The sequence below is a fragment of the Myotis daubentonii genome, chromosome 4, assembly GCF_963259705.1.
Source record: "Myotis daubentonii chromosome 4, mMyoDau2.1, whole genome shotgun sequence".
In the NCBI taxonomy this organism is placed as follows: domain Eukaryota; kingdom Metazoa; phylum Chordata; class Mammalia; order Chiroptera; family Vespertilionidae; genus Myotis; species Myotis daubentonii.
Genome location: NC_081843.1, coordinates 34,002,538 through 34,014,115, shown reverse-complemented (window position 1 = coordinate 34,014,115; position 11,578 = coordinate 34,002,538). Strand labels below are relative to the sequence as shown.

The following is an 11,578-nucleotide window of genomic DNA, read 5'->3' as shown; positions in this document are numbered from 1 at the left end:
TCTTTTATTAGATTTGATGACTCAGGAACAGACAGATGAAAAACATGCATAGGATAAAGAATGGGAAAGGGACATACCACCCTCCCAGAACCTCCATATGTTCGCCAACCCAGAAGGTCTTTGAAATCTGTTCTTTTGGGATTTTTATGGAGGCTTCATATTTGACAGGGTTGATTAGATCATAGGCCACTAGAGATTAATTCAACCTCCAGCCCCTCTCCCCTCTCTGGAGATTGTGGGGGTGGGCTGGAAAATTTCAGCCTTCTAATCACAAGATTGGTTTCCTTGGCAACCACTCCTCATCCTGTGGTCACCTAGGACTTTCCAAAACTTACATGATTAATACTATAAACAGGTGTGGTTGAAAGGGGTTTGTTACAAAAAAGAAGACACCACTTTTGCCTTTATCGCTTTGGTACTATTTCAAGAACTGAGGTTAAAAGACCAAATAGTGTCACAAAAGATGCTCCCATTTCTTTTTTTTTTCTTTATTGATTAAGGTATTACATATGTGTCCTTATTGCCCCATTGCCCCCTGCTCCCATTTCTTTTACCATTCAGAAAATTACAAGGGTTTAGGAGCTGTGCGCCAGGTGATGCAGACCAAATATATATATTTATTATAAATCACACCATCACAAGAGCCGACCCTAATCCAATATAGCCTCCTCAATTAATTACAGCAAAGTCCCAATTTTCCAAATAAGGTCATATTCTGAAGTTCTGGGTTTTTGTGAATTGGGGGGGGGGGCGGGGTAGGGGGGGCACTATTCAACTCAGTACAGATGAATTGCAAAAATCTTCCAACCTGCAGATGACCTTTCACTCTTTTTTAAAATTCTCACCTGAGGATATTTTTCCCATTGATGTTTAGAGAGAGAGTGGAAGGAGGGAGGCAAGGGTGGGGGAAGAAAGAGAAAGAGAAACATTGATGTGAAAGAGTCACATCAAATGGTTGCCTCCCACATGCTACATGCCCCAACTGGGGCCAGGGATGAAACCTGCAACCGAGGTACATGCCCTTGACCGGGAATTGAACCCGGGAGCCTTTGGTCTGCAGGCAGATGCTCTAACCACTGAGCAACCAGCCAGGGCACCTTTTACTCTCTTATTGGTGTCTTCTAAGGGGTAAAAGTTCCAAATTTTATATAGTCCAATTTATCAACTATTTATCAGCCCTTTATAGTTAGTGTTTATGTATCCCATTTATGAAACACCTGGGTTCCCAGCACACTATACCTGTTCATTAAAGTCGAAACTGGTGTGTCAAGGTGGCCAGTAGGATGGTTGCAGATAAATTGAAGGCATAGGGGAGTTTAGCCTAAAGAAAAGAACATCAGGGGCAAACAGGGTAATGGTTGTAGCAGATGTTGCTATCCCACCCATATCCCCTCCTCATCCCCAAAGACTGCTCATTGAGGACCCCCTGGACTCAGCATAAGAGCCTTTTTCCTGATCACAGAGCACGCTCAGTCTGCTCAGAGGACAAGGAGTATGGGACGCAGCCTTCAATCAATGCCAACCAGAGAGCTGGGGTTCAGGTGAATGTCTCTGCTGCCTCAGCCAGCAGTTGAGCTGATTCAGATTCTGCCCCGCTCCCAGACCCTGCAGTGGAACTGAGCCTGAGCTAGCTGCTGCCCTCGGTGACCTGCTGCCTGGATAATACACCTCGTGTTGGCACTGGCTCTTCCCACCCTGGCATTCCCCCTCCTCTATGGCATCTTCAGGAATCACATCCCTCTGAACAGCTGAAACCTCAATTCCTCATCTTCCAAAAGAAGAAAAGAGAAATTAGGCATTTTTGTATAGAGTTGGGTCGATAAGTAGAAGCAATGGGAATATAGATTTAAGCTAAACTTTTTAAAAATATTTTTTATTGATTTTAGAGATAAAGGAGGGAGAGGGATAGAGAGCTGTTCGCCCCCTACTGGAGATAGAGCCTGAAACCTGGGCAGGTGCAGTGACCTCCTGGTTCATGGGTCAACGCTCAACCACTGGGCCACACCAGCCAGGCTCAGCCAAATATTGAAAAGAACGTAAGAAAACTTTGTGACACACCGTCAGATCTGTCCTGGGTTGAGCCGAGTTCAAAGGTGAATTCCCTATCACTCAGAGTAGTTAAAACTGTCTGGGATGTATTTGAAAGGTGCCAGTTAGCCTGGAAAAAGTCTATGGTTCAAGATGAGTACTGAATGGCCTTTTTTAAAAAAAAAAAAATCTTAACTTCAGAATTTTAAAGTCTGGGGTCATATCAGGACTTAGAATAACTGAGCACAGATAGTCACGAAACATGGATCTAAAAATCCCATCAACCCCTCCCAAAGATTTTTCTGGGCAAAAGTCACTGCCCCTTTTGGGAATTCACTTTCTCTGTTTCAGTCAAATCTGGCTAAAATATAGATTCCTGGATCCCTGCCCACCCCCAGGCCCCATCAAGAGCCTGACTCGGCGGGTGCAAAGCAGGGGCCGGGAAAAGTGTATCGTTCAGACTCCAGGCAGTGGTGTCCTGTCAGGCTTGGGACCCTAATACCACCTGAAATAGCTCTGAGTGCCCCCCAGCAGCTCTGGCACCCTGTGGGGGGTGATGTGTGTGTGATACTAAGAACATAGGAGGCATATTCTGTTCTTTTTTCTTTTTTTTACATTTCACTGAAAATATTGTGTTGGCTTTTTGGATAGAAACAGGAGTTTATGTAGGATGATCTCATCATACTTCTGCCGGAACCAGCACATGGCCTCCTCTTGGCTGATTCTGTTTGGCCCCAATGCAGCCTGTCCTGCATTTCATGTCTGCGATGCTGAAACCTGGCCTACCCATCGCCCCATGGAAGTCCAGGCCGTAGAGACAAATACTTGGGTCATATGTGACCCCCAGATCGATGTGTTCCGGGATCCCAACACCAAAGTTTCCAGTGTCTGAGAAGTTACTTTTTTTGTAATTCATACTCTCACACCTTTAGACCTTTTCCCAAGGTTTCTTCTGCCTTGGCCCCACAGACTGTGCAGTAGACGGCAACCTTTTCATCCTTCTGATGCCAAAGGAGCTGACGGTGTATCTGGCTCTGGAGAGCACAGGGGTCTGGCCTGGGAGCTTGGCTGGCTGTCCCACCCATATGTGAAGGGCCTGCACGGGGTTCTCCTCTTCACCTTGATCTGCACCACGACGAGCAACAGGCGGAGAGCTGGAGCCTTGTTCTCGGCCGTCCATTGCCATGGTCAGGCTGCCCTACACACGTCCCGAGACTGGCCAGATCTCCCAAGAGATAAGCAATGTTTATAAAGCAAAGAAAGCTTCAGTCAAGGACCAGGTATTTACCTGGAACAACTAATGGTGTTGTAAAGGATTTTAGGTCAGTTTGCTGGAACGGTTTCATTTCATGTTTTCGAGGGGAAAGTGGTGACACAACACTGGGCCAGGCTCTCAGTTGCATGCGGGCGGCTCCTCCCATTCCCTCCTCCCAGGATATTGGCTCACTTTTCAATCTTCTCAAAGAGATCAGATTACTCATTTTATCTAGAATTCTCTTTAGGGACCGCTCGGCCCCATAAAAGGGCGTCTGGTTAGGACAGGAGGAATTGGGGAAAAGGCTGTGAAGGGCTTGCAGCGCCATGAAGAGCTTCCCCACGGCTCCCCCTGTTCTACTTTTCATCCTGACTGTCGGTCTTGCAGCTGCCCCACGTATGTAGCTGCCCCACTCCCTTTCCAGGATGACTAGGGGTAGAAGCAAAGGGGTCTCCAATCTCCTTCCTTTCCCTGTTTTTCAGGTGGCAGTGATGTGGCCAAATACTGCTGCTTACGATTCATCCAAAAGACCTTGCCCTGGAGCTTGGTGCAAAGCTATGAATTCACTAGGAACAGCTGTTCCCAGCAGGCTGTGATGTGAGTATTTCTCATCTGGGCATGAGGGTCCCTGATAGCCATGTAATTGGGTGGGTGCAAGGCAGGCCCCTACAGTGTCAGGATGCGCGTCAGGGTGGGAACCTGGTAACTTGGGTTGTTATCCTTCCTCTGCCACTAACAAGTGTGACTCTGAGCTTTGGTTTCCTAACTTCCATATCATGTGCCAGGCATGTCCCAGGCACTGTGCTAAGTGCTGAGTATAAAAGAGCAAACAAGACAGCCCTGATAGACCTTACATCTAGCATAAGGAAGCGGGCATTAAAAGACATTTTCACAAAATAGATGATCTCAATTGTGATAGGTGCTTGAAGGGGACAGCAGGAAGGACAGCAGGGGGGGGAGGCAAAACTTTATCTCTAACCTCTTAGGCTGGGCCTGGGAATTAAATTGATAGACAGATGAATAGGAGAAGAAAAGAGTACAGATTTCACATGTACGTGGAGCCCTCATAGGAAAATGAATACCTCCCCAAAGTGGAAAAACTTAAATGCATTTATACTAAAATGAAGAGAGGCAATTGTGGAAAAATAACTGAAATGTATGGGGGAGGCCGTAAAGGATGATAAGAGTTATCTTAACAAGCTGTGTTTCTACAGAATTCTCTTGGCCTTGACTCCCTACTTCTGGTAACAAAAATGTTTGTTTCCTCCTGGTACAGGGAGGACATTTTTCACAGAGGGGTTTTATCTCCTGCTTCCAGGAAGAAAGGAGGAGGCCAGAGAGCCCTTCTTGTACCACTTTTTTTTAAGGGTCTTTAGCTCAAAATAATCTTTATGCCAAAGTGGCATATTTTGCAGCAGCATATTCTGCCACTGTAGCCTAGTGCAGGAGGACCTCACTCCATGTCAGGAGATCCCCCTGAGGAAGTGACATTTACACTGAGACCCTCGAGGAACAGTGGGGGCAGCCTAGGGGAAGGGGGCAGGAAGGGGCATGGGTGTACCAGGCAGAGGGAGCAGCCGGTGAGTGGAAGGAGGATGAACATGTCACTGACCAGGCAGACAGGTAAACAGGAGCCAGGTCATGCCGGGCTCATTGGTAGCAGGAGTGATGACACACGTCTCACAGGCTCCCTGGCAGGACTAAATGAGCTACTATATGCGAAGTGTTTACTGCTGTGTCTACACACAGTGAATGTTCAACACATGTTGTGTAAGTGGCAGAATTTGGGCACATCACCGCCACATGCAGAGGTAGGGTGACAGCCCAAGTTACCAACAGTCAACAAAAGCATCTTTAAGTGCAAATACACAGGGAGCAGCAGGTCCCTGCTCCTGGACATGGGTTCCTGAGCAGGAGGGAATGGTGCCGAGGGGAAAGGAGGGGCTCTGGAGGCCAACCCGAATGCCATCATGTTGAGACAGTGAAGGAGGGGAAAGAGACACTGAAGAGCCTAGATAAGGACAGGGGCTCTCTGGGGCTCAGGATGTCCTGGGCCTCTCATTTGTGTCTTGATTGGCTTTAGAGTCATCAACACTTAACCAGCAGCTGGCAAAGAGCCCTGAGCTGGACTCAAAGCAGTGGCTCTGTCCCTTACAAGCTGCATGATCTTGGGCAAGTCAAGTTTCCTGTAAAAGGAAGGTGAGAGGTTTCTATCAGTTAACTGTGGCTGCATAACAAATGACCCCAAAGCTTAGGGGCTTAATGCAACAGCAACCAGTTTGTAATCTCCCGTGGTTTTTGTGGGTCCAAAATTCCAGAGGGCTTGGCTGGGTGTTTGTGGCCTGATGGTGCTGGAACTGGAACAGCTGGGGCTCGTGGCATCTCTCTCTCTTCAGGGCCTGTCTGCGTGGTCTCTTTGTTGGGCTAGTTCAGGCTTCCTCACAGTATGGTGATCTGGGGTAGAAGGACTCCTTACAAGGTGGTTCAAGGCTCCAGCATAGGTGATCCAGTAAACCAGGCAGGAGCTCCACCATCTCTTCTGACTTAGCCTGTGAAGTCACACAGTGTCACCTCTGCCATACTCTGTTGGTTGACGAGTCGCTAAGGGGGGGGCCTAAATTCAAGGAGTGAGAACATAGACCTTCATCTCTCAATAGGAGCAATGGCATGCTTTCATATGTCCAGAAAGCTCTTCCCTCTCTTATTTCCCATTCTCTTGGCTCTTCTCCCCTGTGTGTCCTGGGGCCCTCCTGAGAGCCCTGAAAACATTGCTGGGTGCTGCAAGGTGCTCCAGGCTAGAAGGACCCAATCTATTCTCTCATAATGTCTGACTCTCAGGGTGCACGTGGCTGAAGGAGATTCAGGGACATTAACCACAACCCCCTTCTTAATGAGATCCCAGTGGAAATCAGGAATCATATATAAGGAATACAGGAATCATGGCAAACAACCCATGATTTATGTGGTTATGAATTAAGTGGCATAATGTGTATAAGGTTTCTTTTTGGGGTGATGCAAATGTTCTAAAATTGATACTGGTGATGGTTGCTCCATCTATGGATATACTAAAAACTATCGAGTGATATTATATACTTTAAACTAGAGGCCCAGTGCACAAATTCATGCACCAGTGGGGTCCCTCAGCCTGGCCTGTGGGATCGGGCTGAAACTGGCTCTTTGACCTCCCCTGAGGGGTCCCGGATTGTGAGAGGGCACAGGCCAGGCCAAGGGACCCCACCGGTGCATGATTGGGGCCGGGGAGGGACGCAGGAGGTTGGCCAGCCAGGGAGGGACTGTGGGAGGGCTCCAGGGTGTGTTCAGCCCATCTTACTCAGCCCCACCAATCGGCCGGACCCCAGCAGCAAACTAACCTACCATTCGAAACGTCTGCCCCCTGGTGGTCAGTGCACATCATAGCAACTGGTCAACCGGTTGACTGTCTGCCCCCTGGTAGTCAGTGCATGTCATAGCAAGCAGTTGAGCCGCCTTAGCATATCATTAGCATATTACATTGGTTGACCAGCCCACTGGACGACCAGGCACTTAGCATATTAGGCTTTTATTATATAGGATGAGTGAATTGTATGGTGTGTGAATTATATCTCAGTAAAGCTGTTAGATTAAAACAAAAGAGTTAAGAGGCAGGGTACAAGTTACGTTCTTTGGACTAGAGCAGGTGGAAAATGTTTCCTGCGGGAGGTGGGCCTGGAAGCATGGTTTCCAGCAGAAAGTGATGTATCCGACAGGAGGGAGGGCAAGGGCCAGAAAAGGGAGTAGGGGCCGTGGGACAGGGGTGTGGCAAGGCTGGAATATGAGTCAGGCAGCTGCCCCTCCATTCCTTTCCAGGAGGCTAAAGTCAGTATTGACTGCCAGCATCTCTTTCCCACAGATTCACTACCAAAAAAGGCCAGAAAGTCTGTGCACAACCAAAGGAAAAATGGGTGCGAAGATATATTTCGTTACTGAAAGCTCAACAGAATTCGACACAGCTGAACTTTCAGCCCAAGGACACCTGAACCCTTTCTTGACCCTGCTGTCCTGGGCAGAGCCTGGATAATTCCTTCAAAAGAAGGCTCCGTGGGCCTGGTGGGGGGGGGGGAAGGTATTTTCTACCAGAGTTTTCTTTGATGAAGGTTTTTTGTAAAGATTGACTTGCTTTTTTACTTTTGTCTTTTCATTGTTGAGTTGTAAGAGGTCTTTATACATTCTGGATACTAGGCACTTATTAAATATATTAGTTACAAATATTTTCTTCCATCCTGTGGATTGTCTTTTTACTTTCCTGACAGTACCCATTTAATGAACAAATTTGTTAATTTTTATGAAGTCCAATTTATCTATTTTTTTCTTTGGTTGCTTGTGCTTTTAGTATCATTGTTAGGTCTGATCAAATAATTGAATCCACACCTCCTCCCCTGGGAATTGGCGTTTAGACCATTTCACAGCTGACATTCCCTTTTGCTTAGGCCATATTCCACTTGCTGAGACCACATTCCACTGTCTAAGACATTATTTTTCCCCTCAGGACCTACCCAGAGAATTCTCCAGCCAGAAAAAGCCCACTTAGAGTCCTTGAAAATCTCTGACTCCCTGTCCCTGGGTGCTGACGCCATTTTGGGGCTCAGCCCATCTGCTTTTCCAGATGACCTAATAAATACATAATTCTTTACCCCTTTTGGCCTTGTGCGTACCACCTTCAGTGACCCTAAAAGTCATATCTAAGAAACCACTGCCTAATCCAAGGCATAGAGATTTACACTTATATTTTCCTCTAAGAGGTCTATAGTTTTAGTTTTACATTTAGGTATTTAATCCCTTTTGAGTTAGTATTTATATACTAGAAGCCCGGTGCACAAATCCATGCACCTGGCTGGTTTTGGTCCAATCCCTGCAGGCCAGGCCAAGGGACCCCAATGGTACACAAATCCATGTACCGGGCATCTAGTATGCACATAAGATCTTTGGTTAATCTCTTCCCACCCTTCCCCTTCTCCCCTTCCCTCTGAGATTCATCAGTTTGTTCCATGTTTCCATGCTGTGCATTGAGCGTGTGCCCCCTAGTGGTCATTGTGCATCATATCTACAGGACAGTTGACTGGTCAGCCAGTCGCTTAGGCTTTATTTGTATACTAGAGGCCCGGTGCACAAAATTTGTGCACAGTAGCGGGGGCGGGGGGCAGTCCCCTCAGCCCAGCCTGCACCCTCTTCAATCTGGGACCCCTTGGGGGATGTCCAACTGCTGGTTTCTCGGGCCTAAACCGGCAGTCAGACATCCCCCTCACAATCTGGACTGCTGGCTCCTAACTGCTCACCTGCCTGCCTGCCTGATCACCCTTAAATGCCCCCCCCGCCAGCCTGATCACCCCTAACCGCCTCTGCCTGCCGGCCTGATCGCCCCTAACTGCCCGCCCCCCTACTGGCCTGGTCACCCCTTACTGCCCCCCCCCACCAACCTGGTCGCCCCCAACTGCCCTCCCTGCCAGCCTGGTTGCCCCACGCAGTGTGCTGTTCAGTCGTTTGGTTGTCCCTCACTAACCCTCCTGTCGGCCTGGTCACCCCATGCAGCCTGCTGTTCAGTTGTTTTGTCATGCCTCACTAACCCCCCTGCCGGCCTTGTCACCTCACGCAGCCTGCTGTTTGGTCATTACTGCGAGAGTGTCCTGACCAATTTGCATATTACCCTTTTATTAGTATAGACTAGGGGCCCGGTGCATGAAATTCATGCACTGGGAGTGTGGGGGGGGCAGTGTCCCTCAGCCCAGCCTGCCCCCTCTCACATACTGGGAGCCCTTAGGCGTTGACCCCCATCACCCTCCAATCGCAGGATCGGCCCCTTGCCCAGGCCTGATGCCTCTGACAGAGGGGTCAGGCCTGGGCAGGGGACCCTCATTTCCCCCCATCACTGGCTCTGCCCCCAGCCCAGGCCTGATGCCTCTGGCCCAGGCGTCAGGCCTGGGCAGGGGACCCCCAGACCCCTCCGATTGCTGGCTCTGCCCCTTGCCCAGGCCTGATGCCTCAGCCAGAGGCGTAGACCCCCATCACCCTCCGATCGCCTGATCGGCCCCTTGCCCAGGCCTGACACTTCCACCAGAGGTGTCAGGCTTGGACAGGGGACCCCTATCTCCCCCCATCACTGGCTCTGACCCCTGCCCAGGCCTGAGGCCTCTGGCCCAGGAATCATGCCTGGGCAGGGGACCCCCATCTCCCTCTGATTGCTTGCTCCACCTCCCCGCCCAAGCCTGATGCCTCTGACCCAGGCTTCAGGCCTGGGCAAGGGGACCATCATATCCCTCCAATCCCCGGCTCCGCCCCCCACCCAGGCCTGATGTCTCGGCCAGAGGAGTTGACCCTCATCACCCTCTGATCACCAATCACCGGATCGGCCCCCTAACCAGGCCTGAGGCCTCCGGCAGAGGTGTCAGGCCTGGGCAGGGGATCCCCAGCTCCCCGCGGTTGCAGGCTCCGCCCCTGCCCAGGCCTAATGCCTCTGGCCGAGGCGTCCAGCCCGGGCAGCGGGGACCCGCAGTGGCAGCGGCCCCGCGATCGTGGGCTCCGCTTTAAGCCCAGGCATGGGACCCCTAGCTCCCGGGACTGCCAGCTTCGACCGTGCCCAGCTCCCATCGCTGGCTCCACCCCTACTTCCTGCTATCACTGGCCAGGGCCGCAAAGGCGCCTGATTCTCCGGTCATGGCTGGGGGGCAGGGCAAAGGCGCCCCCCACCTCTTAGCTCCCCCCTGGGTTTCTGATCACTGTCAGTGGCAGGGGGCTTCTTCCTGCTTTCCCTTTCGCCTCCCTGCATTGTGCCTACATAAGCAAATTAGCCGCCATCTTTGTTGGCAGTTAACTGCCATCTCAGTTGGCAATTAATTTGCATATAGCCCTGATTAGCCAATGAAAAGGGTAGCGCCGTACACCAATTACCATTTTTCTCTTTTATTAGTGTAGATGCTGTAAAGTGGGTGCAATGGATTTTTGTATGTTGATCTTGTGTTCTGAGACCTTGTTGAACTCACTGCTTAGTTCTAGGAATTTTTTTGTAGATTCCTTGAAATTTCCTAAGCACATAATTGTGTCAACTGCATATAGGGACAGTTTTATTTCTTATTTTTTGATCTGTATTCTTTTTATTTCCTTTTTTATTTTTTTGCCTTCTTGTATGACTAGAATTTCAAGTACTATATTGAATAACTGTTGAGTGTGAACTTCCTTGCTTTGTTCCTAATCTCAGGGAGAAAGCAGCCTTTCATCATTAAGTATGATGTTAGTTGTAGTTGTTTTGGTGTTTTTGTGTATTTTTTTAACTTAAAAAAAATGAGTTGAGGAAATTCCCCTCTATTCCTATTTTTGAGAGTTCTTATCATGAAAGGGTGTTAATTTTGTCAAAAGCTTTTCTGAATCAATTTAATTACATGATTTTTCTCTTTACATATTGCTGAATTAAATTTGCAAGATTTTATTAAGCATTTCTGTGTCTATATTCATGGGAGATATTGGTCTGTAGTTCTGTAGTTCTCTCTCTCTACTTTGGTATCAGGGTAATTCTAAATAAAATTAATTAATTGGGAAGTGCTCCCTCAATTTCTTCTTTTTGTAAGAGATTGTGTAGAATGGTATTAAATCCTTTTTATTATTATTAAATTTTTTGTACACCCCAGTGACCAGACATTACATAACTTAATATGTGATAATCCCAATAAGTCCCACACCCGTCCAGCACTATGCCTAGTTATTAGAATACTAGAGGCCTGGTGCACAAAAATTTGTGCATTTGGGGGGGTCCCTCAGCCCGGCCTGTGCCCTCTCGCAGTCTGGGACCCCTCAGGGGATGACCACCTGCTGGCTTAGACCCACTACCCGGGGTATTGGGCCTAAGCTGGCAGTCAGACATCCCTCTGGCAGCCCAAGAGCCCTCGGGGGATGTCCACTTGCCAGCAGGGAGCAAGCCTAAGCTGCAGTCAGACATCTTTAGCGCTGCTGAGGAGGGAGAGGCTCCCACCAGCACCACTCTACTGGTAGCTGTCAGCCTGGCTTGTGGCTGAGCAGAGCTCCCCCTGTGGGAGCACACTGACCACCAGGGGGCAGCTCCTGCATTGAGCGTCTGGCCCCTGGTGGTCAGTCTGTGTCATAGTGACCAGTTATTCCCAGTCCTTATGCTGTTAGGGTCAGTTTGCATATTACCCTTTTATTATATAGGATAGAGGCCTGGTGCACGGGTGGGAGCCGGCTGGTTTGCCCTGAAGGGTGTCCCGGATCAGGGTGGGGGTCCCTCTGGGGTGCCTGGCCAGCCTGGGTGAG

The 11,578-nt window shown here is 49.2% G+C and overlaps 1 protein-coding gene across 1 annotated transcript; it reads left to right on the top strand.

Moving 5' to 3' along the window:
• Window positions 1-3,533: 3,533 nt before the first annotated feature.
• On the top strand, window positions 3,534-7,605 carry CCL26 (C-C motif chemokine ligand 26). Its single transcript, XM_059693500.1, has 3 exons — window positions 3,534-3,679; window positions 3,766-3,880; window positions 7,173-7,605. Exons 1-3 carry the CDS (start codon window positions 3,610-3,612, stop codon window positions 7,297-7,299), a joined length of 312 nt encoding a protein of 103 aa, XP_059549483.1. The 5' UTR covers window positions 3,534-3,609; the 3' UTR covers window positions 7,300-7,605.
• Window positions 7,606-11,578: the final 3,973 nt, after the last annotated feature.